The sequence below is a fragment of the Carcharhinus amblyrhynchos genome, chromosome 11 (assembly GCF_965287045.1).
Source record: "Carcharhinus amblyrhynchos chromosome 11, sCarAmb.v2.hapA, whole genome shotgun sequence".
NCBI classification, from domain to species: Eukaryota; Metazoa; Chordata; class Chondrichthyes; order Carcharhiniformes; family Carcharhinidae; genus Carcharhinus; species Carcharhinus amblyrhynchos.
Window position 1 is genome coordinate 40,851,466 of NC_137334.1, and position 22,278 is coordinate 40,873,743.

The 22,278-nt window shown below is 37.2% G+C and overlaps 2 protein-coding genes across 2 annotated transcripts in view; both read left to right on the plus strand.

Annotated features, from left to right (window-relative positions):
- ttn.2 (titin, tandem duplicate 2) overlaps positions 1-22,278 on the plus strand; it is a 324,032-nt gene that overhangs the window by 54,570 nt on the left and 247,184 nt on the right. The window contains exons 42-44 of the mRNA XM_080198903.1: positions 14,230-18,096; positions 19,046-19,324; positions 21,189-21,752. Of these exons, the coding sequence (XP_080055029.1) occupies positions 14,230-18,096; positions 19,046-19,324; positions 21,189-21,752 (4,710 nt within the window). The remainder of the gene's footprint in view (positions 1-14,229; positions 18,097-19,045; positions 19,325-21,188; positions 21,753-22,278) is intronic.
- Positions 224-13,658, plus strand: LOC145349741 (uncharacterized). Its single transcript, XM_080198275.1, has 4 exons — positions 224-232; positions 865-961; positions 1,112-5,083; positions 5,192-13,658. Exons 1-4 carry the CDS (start codon positions 224-226, stop codon positions 8,671-8,673), a joined length of 7,560 nt encoding a protein of 2,519 aa, XP_080054401.1. The 3' UTR covers positions 8,674-13,658.

Below are 22,278 nucleotides of genomic sequence, written 5' to 3' on the forward strand. Positions count from 1 at the left end.
CCAATCTGATTTACAAACCCAACTTCTTGTTGTCATTCTCATTTTGACCTAAACAAAAAAACCCTTTAACATCAAAAATATTTACTTTGCAGGAAATGTTATTTTTTAACCAGTATTAGTTCCTCATATTTCTGCTGAATTTCAATTTGAAATTACTCATTGTCATAATTGATACACTGCAAAAGGGATATATAGAGTTACATTCAGTAAGTTGTATTCTAACATGAATTATGTAATGAGAAGTGGTTAAATGAACTCTCAACTATCTGTCGTTCAATGATTGAATGCTGGAAATATATATTTTAGTGGTGATTACTTGAATCAGTACTTTTGTTGCTCTCATTTACTTCTGATTTTCCAATAAATTTTTCGATAAAGAACTCACAGGCAATATTTCATAAAGGAACTTTGACGAGGGTCTTTTCCATTTTTAGCATTCATTTTCTTCCATTTTCATGACATCAACCTATCCTCATGTATTTACACTGCCTTGCAGATAGCAGTATGTGTTCACGTACGCTGGCATTTTTTTGCATAATATTGTGAATCTAGCAACTATATTAGTTCGAATAAACGCCTTCTCATGCAAATTGGAAGGATTACAGTTATGGATGAATTTATTTCCATCTATTGATTCCAATTCTAAAAACAATCTCTATCAAACTGGCTGAAAAATTTACCTGTTGTTGAAAAAGGATCAGAAAGGGCGTTTATTCTGCTGTCTGCAAGTCAGGTAAGAATTGTAATAACCTAGATATCCCCAAATCACAGGGACAGATTTTACATTCAAAAATAAGAAAATTCTTTCATGAGATCACTTTATGCTTTTTTCAAAATATACACTCTAATTTGATTTTTGAGAAGAAATTGCAACAGTCTGAAGAAGGAACAAAGAACGAGCGATTTTCCTGCTCAGAATCTTTAAAAAGAAAATGGTCTTGTGTTTATTCGAACAAATATGGTGAGTGAATTTTTTACAATATTTGTGAAAAAGCTGATGCATTAAGTTCATCATTTCATCATATTAGAGATTTGTTCTAAATTTAATTCTTATAATGTTTTGAACTGGCTTTTAAGAAACTTCATACAAATTATTTCTTTTTTTTTGCAGAGTTGTTTTTTGGTGCTGGGACAGAATATTTGGAAAATCGAGAAAACCTGCGTGATGCATTTTCGGATGCCGAAGATTATTTAGATCAGGGAATGGTTTCTGCTGATCGTTGTGCAAGCAGAACATCTTCTATAAGTTCCTGGTCTGAGAATTTCAGGCCATCTTTCACTGAAAAGCTCAAATTCAAATCCGTAATGGAAGGAGAACAAGCTATTTTTAAATGCAAGTTGGTTGCCAGCCCAGCACCAAAAATTGCATGGTTTCATAACAACAGACCTATATGTAAAGATTCAAGAAGGATTATTAAAATAGAAAGCGTAATGCACATTCACAACTCAAGTTTGGAAATCAATAATGTAGAAGAGAAAGATTCAGGGAGTTACAAAATATTTGCAATAAACTCTGAGGGCTCAACAGAGGCAACTGCATCTTTACTCATTGCACTTAAAGAAGAGCAAAATGCAAACTATCTGAGCTTTCTGAAAAGATCAGAGATGGTTCACGAAAGTATAGACTCATTAGTTAAGAAGCGGGATGCAAGACTTAGAGTTGATCTCAGACATGTTGGATCACCCTTTGATAAGAAATATCAGGTTCAAGGAGCTTTGCGTAAACATTCAAATTCTAAAAGCAAACTGATGCGTACAATGTATTTTGAAAGAACACCAATAAGGCATTATCTGTATAAGGACAGATCTGCAGAAATACAGTCATCTAGATTATCAGGGAGGGTTCTCGATAAGAATAGTTTGATTGATGAAGATATTAAAATTAAACTGCAGCTTTTACGTGAAGCTAAAAGGAAAAAAAGATTTTCTCTTGCATTCTCTGAAGCTTCATTTGATCTGGGCACTGCATCGGTTGAAGACAATCTGAAATATAATTTTGCATATTTAGACAGGGAGCGCAGCAGAAGTATGGGAGATATTGATCACATGGATTTTGAACCTAGTAAGTCTTATTTTGTGCAAGGACAGGAGCTGTCTTCTGGTGACTATTTCCAGAGAGAGTCTCCTGAATTTCAGTGTCGAATGGAGCGGGTATCAGGACTTTCTCCACAGGAAGTAGAACCACAAAGAGACCTGAAAGAAAATTTTACTGAAGAGTCTTCCAAAACAAACGTCATAAAGTCATTACCAGAGCAATTTCTGAAAGGTAGTTTAATTCAAGAAACAGAACAAGCACAGCAAAGTCAGTACTGGTTGGAAGAAGAGGAAACCGATGAATGCTATTTTCAGAAGCAATTTGATGAAAGAGCAGAACCACAGAGTGAACCTTGTGAAGAACCACAGAAATTCTCTGACCAGTGGCTTGGAGGCTTTATTAGTATGCAAAGGGACGTAATAGCAAAGGGGCCTGGAGAGTTGTTTGAGCCTCCCATACCAGCAATTAAAGAAATACCAATAATTCAAGAAGCAGCACAGCCTGAAGCCAGTGTTGAATATCCAGAGATTTTACTGAAGGAAAAAGAATTCTGTCTGTTTGACAGAACACCAATAAAGCAAACTCCAGTGGAATTAAAAGAATGTCCAAGTAAATCTGAGTTGAAGGAAGACCATGAGATATTTTCTGACCAGTGGTCTGAAAGTTTGGTAAGTGTGCAGAACTCATTAACAAAGGGAACTGAAAAGAACCAGTCAATGTTTGACTGTTCCAAAGCAACTGAGGTAAGTGGATCCAGATTTGGTGAACAAGATGACATGGTGAAAGAATCTATGCAAAAACAGAAGCCTTCTCCTTTAATAGAAGAAAAAGAAGCCTCCACTCTTTTCAGAACATCATTTGATGATAACACTATGGAAATAAGCAAAATTTCATGCAGAGTTGAAGACGAAGAAGACCCCAATGCACCTTTTGACAGATGGTCTGGGAATGTCTTAGTAAAACAGGGGTTTGGATTTGACCACGTAATCATTGATCCAACAAAATCCACTTCTGAGGAAAGTGAGATCAGTGTCTCTAAAATCAACCAAAAAGCAGCACAATTTGAAAATGAAGATTATACCCAGATGATAACACCCTCTACTTTGCCAGAGAAAATAGAAACCTCAGAATTTGTCAGTTCCTTGGTGAAAGAAATACCAAAAGAGGTGAAACATATTCCATTTAAATCTAACAAGGTGAACTATGGGACATCTGTGGAACATTGGCCTGAGAGATTCATTAGTGTACCCAGTGACTTACTAACTCAAAAACCTGAAGATGGTCATAAAATATCTGACCAACCTGCATCAGCAGTCAGGCAGGCAGAGGTAGTTAGTATGTCCAAAATCAGGCATAAAACCCCACAAGATGAAGCACAGTTTACAGATTCCAACCATGTCGTGAGACATTCTCCCCTGATAGCAAAAACAAAAGAAACATCAACTTTTACTAGAACAGTGATAAAACAAACTCCAGAGGATATAAAAGAACCTCCATATAAATCTGATGTTGAAGAAGAACATGAGTCACCTTTTGATAAAAGGCATGGAAGATTTATTTGCGTGGAGAAAGACTTCCCAGCAACAAAATATGAAGATAGCCACAAAATCGCACTGACTGATAAAGGCAGATCAGCAGTAGATCATGCAGAGGTGATTGATTTATCTAAACTCAGTGAAAAAGAGCAGCATAAAGGCAAGGTTGAAGAATTCACTACAATACTAAGACCTTGCATACCAGAAAAGAAAGAAACTTCAATATTTGTCAGTTCACCCATAAGTGAAAGAGCAACAGAAATAAGAGAACCTCCATATAAACCTGAAGTGAAGGATAGTCACCAGATACCTCCAGAGCAATTTGTCGGAGGTTCTGTTGGTCTGATGAGGGATTTTGTAACTGAAAAGTGTGAAGATACCAATGGAACAACCAATAGGCCCATACCATTACTCGAACAAATAGAGACAACTAGCATATCTAAAATCAGTCAAAAAGAGTCACACCCTGTAGGTATGGCTACAAGCACCACCCAGATAATACACATAGAACCAGACAGCAAAATTGAATCAAGCTTTTTCATTTCTTTGAAGAAAGAAACAGCAATGGATTCCCCAAAAGAACCTGCATATGAATTTGGACATATGGAAGATCATGGAACAGCAGATGACCGACAGGCTAGCTTTCTAACTGAGAAACCTGAAGAGAGTCATGAAATGTATAACCAACCTAAATTTACAGAAACACAGGCTGAGATGGTTAGTGTAGCTAAAATCAAACAAAAAGAGCCACAATACGAAGCAAAGATTGTGCATTCCACATGGATGGTGAAGCCGCCTTCTTTATCAGATGAAATGGAAACTTCAACTTATTTAAGTTCATTGAAAAAGCCAACTCCAGTAGACAAAATAGAATCTCTTGAAAAAGCAGAAATTAAGGAAGACCCTGAGACAGCTGTTGAAAGTTTTGCCATTATGCACAGAGACTTCCTGACAGAGAACCTGGAAGGTGACCATGGAATACTTGATCAATCAGCAGATAGAGATATAGCAAAGATTAGCACATCTGAAATTAGTCAGAAAGAATCACAACAAGAATGGAAAGTTAAATGTTCTACCCAAACAGTGAGACCTTCTCCTTCAACAGAGGAAAATAAAACTTCAAATTTCTTCAGTTCATTAGTGGATGAGACACCAATACAAATACAAGAACATCAAAATAATTTTTTAGCTACCAAAGAATCTCCAAAACAAGAGCCTCCGACAATTAAACATTGCCCACCTGAATTTCTCCATCATGTTGCATCTACCAAAATTAAGCAAGGAGACTTGTGTGTGCTTGAGTGCCAATTTCAAGGACACCCACAACCTACTGTAACTTGGTACAAGGATGAACGCCCAATTCAGCGAAATATGGGCTATACTATTCACTCCATGGAAAACCAATCTACATTGAGTATTGGATGCACATGCAAAGAAAATGAAGGAGTATATACATGTGTAATATTCAACCAATATGGAACTGCAAGTACATCTGGCAGCCTTACGATACAAGGTAAGATTCTTAATGCTTTATTTATGAAATTATTTTCTTAAATATGTTTTTGCAACATATTTTATGAATGATGACTTCAAATTAATGAAAAATATTTTTATTTTCCAGAACCAGAACTGTTTGAAGAACCTTTGAAAAGGTTTGACATACATGTTATTGAAGTGCCAGAGAACTATACTGAAGAAAATGATGTTGACCAGTTGCTTGAAAATGAGATGGAGTCTTATTTTCCACCGTTTACTGTAACAAAATCCACTTTGCAATTACCAAAGATTGCAGTACCGCGACCTTGTCCTGTAAATTTATCTTTGCTTTCTTCTCCTGTTGAAATTAAAATAACGGCTCCAACTCCAACACCAGAGCAAGATGACGAACGGAAAGAGTTACTTCAAGAAGATGAATCTGATTCCAAGCATTCGTCTCCAGAACTGTCCTCTCAGACCTCAAAGCACAAATTTACATTTTCTTTTGATGTAATTTCTGAACCCCCACAAGTTTTAAAAGAATTAGATAAGATTTGTTGTGCAGAAGGAGAATCGGTGATGTTTGAATGCCTAATTTCTGGAGAGCCAACACCTATTGTTACATGGACCCAAAATGATAGAGTTTTAACTTATGATAATAGCAAGCACCGATTTGAAGAGAGTGGAGGAATGTATAGGTTATACATTGATGATGCTTCAGAATCTGATGTGGGGATCTATAAGTGTGTGGCTAAAAATAAAGCTGGACAAGTACAGAGCACATCTAGTCTTACAATAGAGCCCACAATGCATAGTTTTGTTTGCCATCTGAAGGATATTGAGCCATATGGTGAGGAGGCAGAGCCATCTGTCAGCCGTTTTCTCCTCAATTTAAGTAAAATGGGACAAGAAGGTATTGAGCAGCAAGAACAATTATCAGTACAGGAAGGGCATGTGGACACTTCTCCTTTATATAGCAGAAAAGAACAAACATTAGGTCTAATTTCTGAATCTGGAGACTCTTTGATTTCCACTGCTGATAAATTTTCGAGTAAAGTTTCGTCTTTAAAGGATGAGGGCATTGAAGCCAAAATAGATTCAAATACTTCCTTTTCTGATGAAATTTCATCCTTGTGGGAGGAAAGCAATAAAATAGTCTCAGATTCAACAACTTCCTTTCCTGATGAATGTTTGAGTAAATGTTCATCTTTAACAGAAATTAGTAAAAATGTAGGTCAAAAAATGCCAGATATAGCAGCAGAACAAACATATTCTATTAGCGAGTATCTGCGCTCTCTTGATGAAGACCAGAAGGTGCATGAAGCTTGGAAGATGGAAGAGGAAACGGAACCAAAAGGGGACAAATGTGACTCTGTGAGCGAAATGTATGAGGATAGTATATTTCCAGAAAGTGTAATTAAGCAAGTTGCAGAAAGTCCCAGAGCAGAAACAGAAGGGAATGGATCAGAGATGAAGTCAAGTGGTAACTCCATATCCCCTGAACCCATTTGTGAAATAAATGTCAATCTAGCAGAAACAGTTTCTAGGAAAGATGAGGAAGATGAAAATGTTTCCATAGCACGATATCTCCTTACTGCAAGACAGGAAGAAGCACCAATTCATGAAGAGGCAAATAATGAGGCATTTGGGTACGATGAATCTGGGATAACTTCGATGGAGATTGAGGAAGTAACATTCGGTGCTGTTTATGACTATTATAATCAAAATGAAGAGTGGGTACGCTCTCTATCCCCTGAATCCGAAATGTCAATTGAAATTAGCAGTACAATTAGTGATGATGTAGCAGAGAATGGAAGATTTTATACACCACCCTTGGCTTCTGATAATTTCAAATCTGCTGTGTCTGCAGAGTCATTCCATACCCCACCGCAATCTCCTGGCTATGTGACTCCTCCAGAGAGATTGCCTCCACTTAATGTTGTGGGTAGGTCTCCTTCTGGCGCTTTGCTAGAGAGGTTTTATACACCACCTGAATATTTCAGATCCCCGATAGATGAGGGTATTGAAACAACACCTCTTGAATATATAAGTCTAGCTGCTGAGGAGCAAAGATCAGAGTTATTTTCAACTCCTGCACAGGAAGCTGAAGCAAAAGGAAATGAAACACCGCCAGCATTTATCAAACCTCTTGTCAGAAAGAAGATCTATGAAGGAGGCACACTTACATTTATCACTGAGGTAATTGGTTGCCCAGTTCCAAATGTTAAGTGGTACAGAAGGAAATCATTATTGGAACCAGACCATAGAACTAGACTTGAAAGAGAAGGAGGTTTGTGTATATTGGTAATTCATAGCATCCAGAGAGAGGATGAGGGAGAGTACATTTGCAATGCTGTCAACATCATAGGAGAAGCCAAAACTGTTACTCAGGTGGATGTTTTACCGCAAAATGGAAGGTCAATTGCATTGCCACCCCCAGTGACTCATCAACATGTTATAGAATTTGATGTGCAACAAGGCCAAACATCAAGAACTCCTTCACCTCAGGAAATTCTTCTGGAAGTTGAACTTGATGAACATGAAGTGAAGGAATTTGAAAAACAGATAAAGATTATTACAATTCCGGAATTCACCCCTGACAATAAAAACATGATTATCTCCTTGGATGTCCTTCCTATGATGATTGCTGAAGAACAAAACATTGATTTTGTAACAAAAGAAAATGAGGATGTGAAAATTAATTTTGAAGTCACTGAAACACCCCCACGATTTATTAGCCATAATTTTGACCTTGAAATTCCAGAAAACGCTGATGCAGTCTTTGAATGCTCAGTGACAGGTATTCCTACCCCTGAAATAATGTGGTTCAGAGATGATTCACTCATAACTTCAGATGGCAAGAAGTACATCCGAACAGATAATCCTAGTCACAGTCTCAAAATAACCAATGTTTGTCCTTCTGACAATGGCATATACAGTTGCAAGGCAGTGAATAGTGTTGGAGAAACAACGTGTAGAGGCTACCTTGCAGTGACAAATTCAAATGTGGCACTTACAAAATCTGGTGCTAGAGCAGTGGTAGTACAATTGGATAGTGCCCAAAAAGGTCCTCAGCAATTAGATGTTGATGTTGGTAATTCTTTACTACAAAGCAATCAGAGTTCAGAAATTGAGGTTGAGTTTGATTTTGAGCAAGGCACAGATGATTCTCAGAAATTGTTGAAACTCATAGCAGTAACCGAGACCGGAAATGAAGAAAAGGGAGAGAAATGTGTAAACATCAATTTTGATGTATTTGGTGAGCCTGCCAAGGAGGAAACTATTCAGTTTAAAGCAGAGGCTTCTGAAAACTGTTCATTTGAATTTCAAGTGACAGAAACTCCACCAAAGTTTGAAATAGCCCTCGTAGACTGTACCGCAACTGTCGGGAGCTCAGCATCTTTTCAATGCCTTGTGACTGGTACTCCAAAACCTAATGTAATGTGGTATATGAATGACAGAATGATTGAAGGTGCTAACTACGTCATTGAGGAAAAAGAATCTGGACACCATTATTTGAACATTGCAAATGTTGAAGAAAGTGATGCTGGAGTATATAAGTCCAAAGCTGTTAACAAAGCTGGGAGTGCAATCTCAGGAGCTATTTTAAAAGTACTTAATTTGTAAAATAGTACTTTTCTTCTGAATATCTTTGAATAATGATGCTTTTTTTTGATTTATGGTGAATTTATGAATTTGCTAAATACAAACTTAAAAATTTCTTGCTACTAAAAATAATCATATCTTATTTGTAGTTGTTGAAAAGGTGGTTCATTTTTAGAGTTGATTTATAATAATTGTACCCTGCAATGGTTTATCAGCAGTGGAACTTTAATTTGTGATTTTTAAAATATTAGCTGAAAAGTAACTATTACAAAAATACTCATGGTTTTAGACTAGAAGTATAAAAAAACCTAGATGAGGTCAAAGGTGTTGAAAAATATTGATAACAAGCTATTCTAGATCAAACAAGATGACTATTAATGGCTTGGTTGGCATCTTTAAACATGAGATTTTCTGCTCCCCATGGCGCATTTTGCAGTGGCAGAGATGGCCCAGCATTGCCAAACAGCAGGATCTTCCAGTCCCACTGCTGTCAACAAGGTTTCCTATTGTCTGCATGCTCCGCCGCTGGGAAACCCACAGTGGAAATCACTGGAAGATCCAGCAGGCGGGAATAGCCAAGAAATGCATTGAAGGACTGTCTTGTTGAATTTAGCACTACAGTTTGAAGTAAACCCAATCAATATCCATATGTACATGTACTTATTTGTTTTGCAATTCCTTTGTAGTATGTCATCACACTGGTTAGCATTGTTGCCTCACAGTGCCAGATACCTGGGTTCAATTCCTGGGTGAGGCGACTATATATGCAGAATCTGTACATTCTCCCCGTGTCTACATGGGTTTCCTCCAGGTGTTCTGGTTTCCTCTCACGGTCTGAAAAGACACGCTGGTTAGGTAACCAAGCTAAATCCTCCCTTAGCGTACCCAAACAGACGCCAGAGTGTGGCAACTAGGGGATTTTCACAATAACATGTAAGCCCACTTGTGACACTAATAAGTAAACTTAAACTTATCATTGGCAATGACCTTCCCTGATTTCTTGGGTGACCTACTTTCAAAGACACTATCCAAACTACTTTGAAAATGCTGTAGCGCTGCAGGAAAATTCTGTCATTCTGAATTCTTTGGCCCAATACTTTGCTTCTGCATGAGGCTGTGACTGACATGTCAATTGAGTTTCACAATTCTCTCATGCAGAGGCCAAGGTGCTAATCTCATCAGAGGTTTGCATTCAAACACACATCCTTCAGTGATAGGTGCTGCTCTTAATGTGCTTTCTGGAAATATTCACTTCAAAGTGCATGCTTGTGTTTCATTGAAAGACTAGTTAAGATATTGAAATCTTATTAAGTGAGCATTTATCCTATTTGATATACAATAGATGAATACTTTTGTTAACATTTAAGATAATTAAAGATGTGAACTAAGATGTGATTCATTGTTAATTCTTTGAAGACTATCATTTTCCACAGCAGAAAACATTTCATACAGCATGTTAGGTTGAAAAATTTAACTAAGGAAAAGAGTATCAGAAGAATGTTTTAAAAATTTTATATTGTAATAGGCAGAAATAAATGTCCAGTCTGACAGTAATGTTGAGTACATTCTGTTTGATATAAATAGCATTTGACTGAATAACATTCAATCCCTAAAGCAGAGATTAAGTTATGAGGCCACATTACCTGAACAGTTTGAAGTTGTTTCTATCTGGATTCTGCTCTGTTTCCTGCTGGCACCACTGTAGATTTAGACTTACATGTGGTTTAGAAGGTATTTTAATTTAAAGGCTTGAAATTCATGTTAATGATACTAGAGGAAAATCACTAAACATGCTGATTTGACATATGTCTACCCAGCATGTTAAGAGGATCATTAATCCCATTTATTTTAGCTGGTCTAATGCCACAATTAAAATGCCCAGAGCAATGTCAGATCAACATGTTAAAGATTTATTTGCTAATATTACCAACAGCAATTTCTTGTCCAATATTTTATTATTGGGAAACTAGTAGCTGATAACTTTAGGCATTGTGGAATTGCCATTTTGTGAAGCTATTTGATACTATGGAGATCAAGCTGAGGGATTGTGATAGGAAGAACTGAAAGTGATACCAATTGTCATGTGAAGGATGCGGATGGATATGCTTATGATTATGGACCACAGTTCTTGAACGAATTTATGCACCAGGACAGAGCTACTCCAGCGACATGACAGGATAGTTTCTGTTGGCTATAATTTAGAGAGATTCTTGAAGCTTTGGTAAGTATGATTTCAATTATGGTTTACCTCTGCTTTTGCTCATTGTTATAATTTCCATTTAGATCTCATGTATGCACTACTTTGCAGCTAAGGTAGAGAAGAGCTTGCTTTGTCCCAGCTGTTTTTGGTTATATAGGGCACAAAGTCCATGCGACTCTTTACCTAGATTTCTTATCCTGTCAATCAGAAAATATTTGGCAGTCCTAGCTTTCCTTTTTTCTGTCTTTATTGTTTCAGAAATCCCATGTTTAACCACTGTTGTGCTCTACTCTATAGCAGTTTATTGGAGTACTGGTGTACTATGTCGCCACATTGGCCAGATGTTCAACATTTGGTTTATTCAGTGTTTTACTTGTCATTCTGTTGTTGCTAACGTTAAGGCCAATGTCTGTTGGGGGTGTGGGGGGTGGGGGGGGGTGCAGAAGAGCTTGAGAGATGGTTCAGAGCTGTAAGTGCAATGTGTAGGATTAAGAATTCATTTCATGGAGTTGCAAAACTTACTGATTGTGTTACCACATTTGCTTTTGGAGGGAGTAAGCTCTGTGCCCCAATGTATTTTAATGTGCCCTAAGAATTATTATCAAATATGTCAGTTGAATCTTTTAAGCAGTTTCCATAATAGTGGAAGTAGAGCAGTCAACATGTATATTCAGTAAACTTAAAGACTATGACCTTGTCATAATACTGATAATTTCAGTGTTATTGTAAACTTACAATGAGATTGAGTCTTCAATGAGTTTGCAGATAATCACATTGTGTCTATATATGAGTCACATCTTTGAGTATCATTTTAATATTTACTCTTAACTTGTTTTTTTAATGGTAGAATTAAGCTTTTCTATTGTAATCAATGTTTAATATTTGTGCAAAACATGTAAATTGTTTAGTAGTGAAGGAGGAGCTTTGGTGGTTTGATTTGTACAAACGTCAAAATAAAAAAAATTGTACCTTTCACAACATAAACATTAATCAACATTTTAGTCAACATATTTATCAGTTATGTTCTTGCAATGCAACAGTCTAATTGTGAAAGCATGTGTTGTTTACTATCATTTATCTGCCCCATTTACATGATTTATGATGTGATGAATGAAAAAAGTTAATCTTCCATCTTGGTGAGAAGTTCTTTAATACAGACATCATTCATTCCTTGTACAGGTTTCTGTTGCTGTATATCATAATTGTTTCACGTGCTCTATGGGTGGTTAGTTGATGATAGTTTGGTTTTGGTATAGTAATAATATGATTGATATGTATGGCATATTTCCTTTCACTTAACCTGTCCTGTCCTGAGACAGCTGCTCATGCTATGATGCAGTTCCACAGGCCCCCTAGTACCTTGCCCATCTGAATGTTTAATGATGACCTGTGAATTTTGGTAAATTATTTGAGCGTTGGCCAACTTGGCGAATGTTGTTCTGCACTTAACTGATGGCTACACACACATGGCTGAATACCTTGGTTCCTGGGTTTTGGTAACAGGAGCAGTGGTATAGCTGGTAAACTAGCAGAAGCAATGTTGAGATGCCTCCCCTTCACTGACCCATTGTGGGACAGGCTTTCCAATGGTGGGCTGCAAGACAGTTGGCAACCTGCTCCATGGAGGCCAGCAACTAAGTTCCATACACAGGGCTCAATTAAAGGCCATTTTACGGATCCATCACCATTTACTAGTGGCAGGTGGGCCCCCATTGAATGGAGAGTCTGCCAATTTCCAGGAGCTGGCCCTTCAGCTTTGCCTGAAGGGGCCTTCAGAGCCAGAAGTACAAAAGGCAGCCCAAACACCCCTAACAATCCTCTGGAGTAATTTTGTTCTGTAATCGGTGTAGCCAATTGCTGTCATCCCTCCCAAAGTTTAATTTTACTTACCTCTCTGAGGCTCCTTCACTTTCAATCACCTCAACAGCTATGTCCTGCCTCAGCGGTGCTGTCCTCTCCTGGTGACAAGGCCTAAGTTTCAGATCTGTTAGCCTTCTGATTGGGCCAGCAACATCAGGAGCCAGAGTCCATAATTGGATGGTGGGCTCTCAGGTGGCTAATTAGGACAAAAGATGTGCTGGTTAGGTGCATTGGTGTGCTAAATTCTCCCTCAGTGTATCCAAACAGGTGCAGATATGTGGCAACTAGGGGACTTCCGCAGTGAATTCATTGCAGTGTTAATGTAAGCCTACTTGTGACACTAATAAATAAACTTAAAGGAAATCAGCTGCAGTAAAATCATTGAGCCAGTCCCTCTGACAGCAAGTATGGGCTCAGGATCTGCCTTTCACCCTAAAAGCAGGACCCTGAAGCCCACAGTAAAAAATTGGCCCCACATTCAGTTTGGATTGCAGGATAATGATCAGGAAAATAAACATTTTTAGATTTTGTGTTGCCATAGCCTGGAGATGCTGAAGTCAATTTTAGCATTTCATTGCTCCCTAGTTAAGAGAGGTTCAGCATAAATCAGGTTTTGTGTAGCACAGGGCTAGACAAATGTTACACTTGTCTCCTGAACCACTGGACCAGATCCTGGCTTAGTAAATTGTTATCACGTAAACCAATATGGGTTTGACAACATTGAGTTATCAGATGATTGGCAAGGTTTACACATGAAAACTATTATTTTTCATTCTGAAACTTGGCAGACTATGAAATTATCAAACAGATAGTGTTATTGTTAAGGTAAAAGTAGGAATGCATTTTTCTCTTAGTTTGCTTGTGGTATGACTTACTGCTCAAATGTGATTTATTTGATTGAAACATTTGTATTTCTGTGATGGAATAAAATTTATATTAGAAATTACTCAAGCCTTTAGAACATTTCTAGCATGCAAAATAATTTTGTATACTGATAATTAATACCAACATGACTACCTTGTAATGGAATTTTGTGAAGTTCCCATGGCAAGATGGTTACTGAGCTAGTTTTTACTCATTTTGATTCAGAAATGGAGAATATTGATGTGACGTAAAATCATTTTTATCTGTAAATAGTTACTGTGGCTCTTCAGAAGATCTATATTTAATATCTACAAATCTCAAAAAATTTTAAGTTAAATGGTTTGATTTTGACTTGAGAAATGAAGGCAAGTTTTTTTTATTTTGCTTGTAAGCTGTTCAAAATAGCTTGAGGCAAAATTTCTCTCCTGCTTTGGACTAATTCTATTCACAATTAATGGATCCAATTGTATGTTTTAGTTAAAGATAAATCTTTGAGATGAACTATTACAGAATTTTATCCTTTTGAGGCAATTTGAGTTTAGCATGCTAAGTTATGTGATTAATTTTTGTGATTATTTTCAGTTTCCAGTATTAAGAAACATCACTCACCATCAACACGCATTCTAAATTTAAGCATCTTATTTCTTATACAGAATTTTCTAGCTCTGTTACCGTTGCTGCTGAAGATAAGAGGGAAGATTTCTACAGTAGTGACCTCCATGTGTCAGATAAAACATTTGAACTCAAGCCTGAAACAGCACCTCTTTCCAGCATTTCAGACATAGAAGCTAAGCCTTTGAAAGCAATACCAGCATTTGTTAAAAGCATTTCCAGTATAGAGGTAGTTGTGGAAGATGTAGCTAAATTCACTGTGACAATAACTGGATTCCCCAAACCCTCTATTCAGTGGTTTCATAATAATAAAAAAATCACTCCTTCATCAAATTGCAAATTTATTTATGATAGGGATGAATATAGTCTAATTATACCTTATGCAAAATTTACAGATGAGGGAGAATATACTTGCTCAGCTGCCAATGTGCTTGGAACAACTTCATGTAGTGCATATCTGAAGATCAAACCAAAAGATGGTATGGGAGGGTTTAGGACATCAGCTTCAAAACCTCCAGTTGCAAAACCGACTGATAAAAAAATAAGCAAAGAGGCATTCTCAAAGGAAATTGTGTCAATGATTCCAACAGAAACCATACATACCCTTAGAGGTCAGCCACCACATTTTTTCAAAGAACTTAAATCTGTGCAGTGCCCAGAAGGTCTGCCTGCTAAATTTGACTATGTAGTGAAAGGTGAGCCAGTGCCAGAAGTGCTTTGGTATAAGGAGAACGATCAGATTCACCAGAGCGTGCAATGCAATCTTAGATCCAATCCTGACGGCTCTGGTTCATTAACTATCAATAATGCACAAAAAGAGGACAGTGGTTTATATTCCTGCAAAGCTTTTAACTCATTTGGTGAAACAACTTGCACTGCAGAGCTAATTGTATCCAGTGGCACTTCTGCTACTGTTGAACATAAGAAACAGGAAGTAGTTCAAAAGCACCATACCAAGTCATACACAAAGACTGTTGGTGATCATGCCACAGAGTCACGTTTATTCATGGTAAAGTTACCTGGTGAGGCTCAGGCTGAATTACAAGACAGAGATCAACTGGTGTACACAATAGCTTCTGAAGGTAAACATTCGGTTCACAGTGAGCAGACCGGCACATTGCATGATGTGACTGTTTCTGCTGCAGAAACAGCAATTGCAGGAAAGAGACAGATAATAATGCATTCACAAACCACACAAGAAAGCCTGGGTTATATAGAGCAACATTATGAACCAATTAAAAGTCCACCAATGTTTGAATTATCAAGCACTGAAGTACAATTAGATTCTACCCTTTGTTTGCCCACAATTGAGGAGAAAACTTTAATTCCAAAGGAAGGCAGTTTTAGTATCAGAGATTCATCTACTATAGATACTAAGACAAAGACAAAAGAAACAAGCATCTTGTCTGTGGAAAAGGATCTAATTCCCAGCTCCAGGACTGTTGTAGAGAAAGAAATATCAAAAACAGAGCCAGCATACTCTTTGCACAGCTACAAGGTTGAGGGAGATCAAGGACCACCCAAAGAGGCATTGTTTGGATTTGAAATTCCTGCATTACAGAAATGTGAAATACAAAAAGAAAGAAAAATGGAGGTTCATACAGCTGTAGCAATGGAACAGAATAAAATAAAACATGAAATGGCAGAAGACATACAAATGTTAGATGAAGCAAGAGAAGCAAAACCGTTTAAAGAATTGCCGAAACCATTCTTGATGACTGTCACTGAAAGCCAGAAATCATTAGCGAAGGAATCTCTGTTCAAAGTACCTAAAGCTGACACACAACAAGCTTCAGTTATGAAAGATAAACTTGTGAAAACTGCTTTAACTGCAGAAGAAAAACAACAGCTCACGAGTGAACACACCAAAGCAATATTTGGGTTAGACAGTGCAATCTCATTAACATCAAAAAAAGAAGAAAAGACACCTTTGCATTTACAGATTGTTAAGGGACAAGACACTCTGCCCAAAGAAACAACATTTACTTTTGAAGTACTGGCAGATGAGAAAGCTGACCTCAGAAGGAGCCCAATATTGCTGCATTCGTTACTATCAGAAGAACAGCATCTTTTACCTCACGAATACACTACTCCGTTATCTGATGTAAAAGATGCCGTCAGAACTAAACCTATGAAAGAGCGTATGCCTATTTTATCTCCTCATTATATGGAGACTACATGCATTTTTGATAAAGAAAGGATGCGACCTGATGAGAAACCAGCATCTCATGTTGCAGCACACAAACTTGAGAAAGCATACAGCTATTCTGCTGTTGTGGAAGAGAAAGCAGAATTGTTAGCTGAACAAACTAAAACACTTGAAAAGGAAGTTCCAAGTGTACAGGCTGAAGTTAAAAGTGAGCATTCAGCAGAAGAATACCTCCCAGCTGTAACTGTACCAATGCACCTATCAAAAGAGAAATGTTTTACTGTTGAAGAGAAAGAACAACGTGCAGTAATAAAGAAGTTGGATGACACAGTTAAACAGTTCGGTACTATAACAGAGATTAAGATCGTGGAAGATGGTTCACTTGCCATTTCTGAAGCCGTAAGTGCAGCAACCTGTGAAGATAAATATGAATTAAAGCTCCCTTCAGTTTCTGTGCAGGTTAAAGATAAGGCAATGCCTATAGAAAGCATCAAGACTTTAGAGGCTGCAGAAGAGGACTTTGCAGCAAGAATCCAAGAGGGTCAGTCAGTAAGATTTCCATTGCTGCATGAAGAAAAACAGCTCATTGAAGAGGAACATTCTTCAGGAATCAAGAGATCAGAGCAAACAATTCTGAAGGTGGAGAAACAACCACATGAAACACAATTTGCTCAAGTAATACAAGAAAATAATGCATTCCATAAAGAAACAGCATTCAAGGCTGAAGTTCCTAAAGCAGTCACCTTAGATGTTAGTACACAGATTAAGAAAGCATTGCAGTCAGCTTTAGCAAGTGAACATTGTGTCCTTTCTTCTATTTTACTAGGTAGCATAGAACCAGTGAAGATTAAGGAATTAAAAGTTCAAAAAGAACCTAAATATAATTTATACACATACCAGATTACTAATATCAATCCTCCCATAGACATAACTCTGTCATTTGAGGGAGAATACCCTCAGAAAGCTGACTTAAGAAAGGAATTAATAGCTGCCTTCCATGCCATTACTCATGAACAACAGCAGGCTTTGCTAGCTGAGGAATTGAATATCATTCAGCTGCCAACTGATAGGTTAGAAAAATTGTGCATCAGCATAGCTCCTGCAAAAGAGATGATCTCACCTGAGGCTGTCAACATTGCTGAAAGCACCTCTGAAGTGGCTAGGTATGGAATGCATATGACTGAACAGAAAATGCAGACAGCAGAGAAGACAGTTGTTCAAGAAATGATAGTAACCACTGAATCAGAGGATTTTATTCAGAAGTTTAAATCTGTAGAGACAATTAAAAAAGGGGCAGTCGTTAGTCACATAAGAGATGTTGGTGGTGCGATAATTACTAAAGATGCCCTTTCAGCACCTGTCCCAGTAGAGCAACCAACAGAAATTCTTAAAAAAGAGAAGAAAATTGAGGAGCTTATAGTTACTAGCATTTCTAAACCGAAAAAGCCAGGTGAAACACTAATAAAAATCACCAAAGACATTCCAGTAATTATTAAAGGGCTTACAGATATCATTGTAGATGAAGATAGTGACGTAAAATTAAGCACAGTCATTACAAAAGTTAACAAGGTAAATTGGTATATCAATGGGAAGAAAATCATTTCAAAACATGAGTTCAAATGTTTACAAGAACTTGACACTTACTCACTTATAATCAACAATGTACAGAAAGCGGACCATCAAGGAGAATATGTCTGTGAGGCACTGAATGAAGCTGGAAAAGCAACTACTTCTGCAAAACTCACAGTTATTATAAGAGGTTGGATTATGGGGATAAAATCTTTGTTAATACGAACTTCAAAAGCTAATATATTGAACTAACTATGTAGTTAACTTTTGATATTAGTTTCTCAAAACTCAACTGAGTTTATGCCAATAAATTAACATGACTAAATATTTCCTTCCCTCCTTCCTTCCATTCCTGTCTTCCTTTTTTACCTTCCTTATTTTAAAAGTAAAAGCATTATCTAGTTATCAATCTCTATACCGTGCAGTCAAAGCCTGATCAGACCGCATCAGTTGATTTCACAGATATTTTGCATCAAAAATTTCAAAACTTAACATCATTAATTTAGCAAACCTAATCTGGTTTTGTATTAATTTAAATGAAAATTGCATTCTGGCTTGATGCAATCTTCAGATGCTTTCACTGTCGGTAATAAGTAACTTTTAAAGCTTTAAGTTATGTTAAAACTTTACTGTGACTATATTATTATTTTTTGGTCTCTTATACTTTAACATTAACTTTTGATTAACATCAGCCATGGTGCTTTAAGTTTCTACTAACAGAATTAATATTGCTTTCATCCCCATATCCATATTTGAGGAGTTGCTAGATTTTTTGTCATTATCATCACTTTGTCATAACGAAAAGACATTTCTTCCTAAAACTTAATATCACCGTTTCTGTCATTTTTTTTTCTCTAGGAAAACATTTCATAGACGTACCAATTACTTGCATGTTTCTATGGACACCACACATGTCAATAAATGTTGAATTTCATTCATTGAAGTCTTTCATTTGTTGAGCACAACCACTGGTCAGCTAACATTTTTAACAATCATTTCTTCTCCACAGTCACTCCTTGGATTGTTAGTTACTGTCACCCTCCCTCCTCCATCTATGAATTTCAGGGGGTCACATACGAAAAGAATTACAGTTAACTATTGCAGTATTTTCACATATTTTCCTTTAATTTAAATCATAGTGCCTCCGTCTTTCAAGAGGAAGATTGAACCACTGGAGGTGATAGTTGGACAAGCTTCTCAGTTTGAATGTGAAGTTGATCCTATTCCTGATGTAAGGTTCCAGTGGTTTCGAGCAAGAGCTGAACTTCGCGATAGTGAGAAGTACAGGATTGTGAATGAGAAATACATCTCCGTCTTGAAACTTCTGAAGCCTCAGCTAATTGACTGTGGTGAATACACCTGCAGAGCATCCAACCAGTGTGGTAGTGTTAGCAGCACAGCCAAACTGATGGTGACTGGTAAGTCATCCATGTTCAAATTGTCTTTCATTTTAACAATTTGTTTTCAATCAGACTGTCTTAAAAGATTTGGATGGTTTCATAGGTACCTTTACTTCACATATGTCTTAATATCACTTTCAACAATAGCAATACATGTTTTGATATTTTTATATCATTTAATTATGAAAATAGTTACATTTTGAAAAGATATTTAAATAGTCAATGACTTTGCCTATCATCTGTTCATTCCTTTTATAAAATCACTATTGTGGCTTCTTTGTAATGATAAAGCTGTCTGTTTTGCTAATAGAGTGGGTTGAATTTTTCCATTTGGATCATGAGTCCAACCCTGGCCCCAGAAGTGGCAGTGGTGGAGTGTTGCTTGTGATCTTCCCAGAGGCAACCAATTGGCCTCTGGAAGCGCTGTCCAATTAAAGACAGCAGGAGGACCAATGAAGTGAGGGCATGTAACAATGTCTGGCTCGCAGCCCACTAGAAGGGTGGACTGAGATGAGCATGATGTGGATGTGCCGGCGTTGGACTGGGGTAAACACAGTAAAAAGTCTAACAACACCAGGTTTTAGTCCAACCGATTTATTTGATAGTAAACGCACAAGCTTTCGAGGTTTCCCTCTTTGTCAGGTGAATGGAGAGTTCTGGCCTCAGACAGAGCATATAAAGCACAGACAGTTTAGAGATTACTGATTAGAATGCGAATCTTTACACCTAACCTGCTGTTCAAGTCTTAAAGTGGCCGACAATGTGTGTGGAAGGAGCACTGATCACAGGTTAAAGAGATGTGTATTGTCTCCAGACAGCACAGTGAGTGAGGTTTTGCAAACCCAGGCAAGTCACGGGGGTTACAGATAGTGTGACATGAACCCACACTATCTGTAACCCCCGTGACTTGCCTGGGTTTGCAAAACCTCACTCACTGTGCTGTCTGGAGACAATACACATCTCTTTAACCTGTGATCAGTGCTCCTTCCACTCACATTGTCGGCCACTTTAGGACTTGAACAGCAGGTTAGGTGTAAAGATTCGCATTCTAATCAGTAATCTCTAAACTGTCTGTGCTTTATATGCTCTGTCTGAGGCCAGAACTCTCCATTCACCTGACGAAGAGGGAAACCTCGAAAGCTTGTGCGTTTACTATCAAATAAATTGGTTGGACTAAAACCTGGTGTTGTCAGACTTTTTACTGAGATGAGCAGGCAGCCATCAGAGATCTCCCTAAGATTGAGATGCTCTCCAGAGGATTTTGAAATGCTCAAAATCCCATTTGGTTGCACCTATCAAGCCATCAGTGTAAAGGATAAGCCCACAACAGGTTAGCTTGTGGCCAGGAGGCTTTATTCAGGTAAATGATGGACAATAGCCTCATTGGGTGGTCCCCAACAATGGCATCTCTCCCCCAGTTGGTTCAGTAATGTGTTTAAAGCATTACAAAATCATTGCAATCAATTAATATATCTGTATAGCTGCATGATTAGTATACGACCGTTGAAATTAAACTACGACACATAGTCCTCCACATATAAAACTTCATCTTTAGAAAAATACTTAATTTTGAATTCATATCTTCCTTCAGTAACACAATACAGCACCTTGGCATCTGAATCAGTTTTGTTACCTAGATAATTGTTTTGCAAATTAGTTTTTTTTCTGACTGTGAGCTTTCTGAATGCCACAACAAATGCAGCAGAGGTTATCAAAAATGCTGCAACAAATGCAGCAAAGAACATCAATGTCATCTCTTTACTTGTGTCTTTCTGATTTTCTTTAAAGTAAATCGGGACAATATAACTGTCCTAAATGAGTACTAACTTAAAGCTTAATTCCTTCAAAAATGAAAATCTTAACCAAGATGTTTCTTTTGTAGAACTTACACCACCCAGCTTTATAACTAGACTGGAATCACTTACAACATTTGTGGGTAAAACTGCAAGACTTCAGTGTACAGTGGCTGGATCACCTGTGATCCACACCACTTGGCAGAAGAATGGTGTTGATATTACTGATGAAGAGAACTGCAAAATATCAGTCAAAGACAACAAACGTGTTTTAGAAATTACCAATGTAAAGGTTCTGAATAAAGGAAGCTATTCTTGCAAAGCGACCAATGACTGTGGCACTGAAATTTGCAGTGCTGATCTGATAGTACTTGATAAACCGCATTTCACTAAGACTCTTGAACCTACTCAGACTATAATTAACTGCAGTACACATCTTGAATGTCACGTAGATGAAGACACAGCAGTTAAAGTGTCATGGAAAAAAGATGGATTAGAACTTCATTCTGGCAAAGATTATAAAATTACATTTGAAGACAAGGTAGCAGTTTTAGAAATTCTGAAAACCAAGCTGAAGGATGCAGGAAATTATGTCTGTACTGCTTCAAATGAAGCTGGAAGTGATTCTTGCTCAGCGGCATTAGCAGTGAAAGGTAAGGAGTTCTGGAGATTACTAACCTCTGGGAAGCAAAACTTGTGGCTGTTTGGATAAAACTAATTACAGATTTTAAGATCTTTTATTAGAGGCAACATTTCTTGTTGCAGGTTAGACAACTAACTCTAATTGCTCTTTGTTCAAATCATATTTTTCTTCATTTTAATTTGCAAATTTTATATAGGTGCAATCGCATTTATTAAATAACACGTTCATTAAAACATCTTGATTAAAGGCTGTTTCCTAATGCAGCTGATTCTTATTTATGATTGCCTCATTTTCATAGTTTAATGAAGCTGAGGATAATATCACTGTTTTTGTCATTACCCTTTTTCTATAAATTCAATAAATGTTACCCTTAAAGATAATTTTTCATTTTGTAAGATATAGTATTGAAGCAATTGTGAATTTTGTAGAACAAAGTAACTATGCTTTATATGCATCATTTTGTACATCATAGGTAAATTATGCCTTTCTTCTCGTAAGCAAAATATGCACAGTAGATAAATATTTCTGTCACAGTG

Excerpts from the sequence above, each read along its gene's own strand:
- LOC145349741 (XM_080198275.1), top strand. Across the intron at positions 962-1,111 it reads TGTTTATTCGAACAAATATG|AGTTGTTTTTTGGTGCTGGG; the intron begins GTGAGTGAATTT and ends TTTTTTTTGCAG. Across the intron at positions 5,084-5,191 it reads TGGCAGCCTTACGATACAAG|AACCAGAACTGTTTGAAGAA; the intron begins GTAAGATTCTTA and ends TTTATTTTCCAG.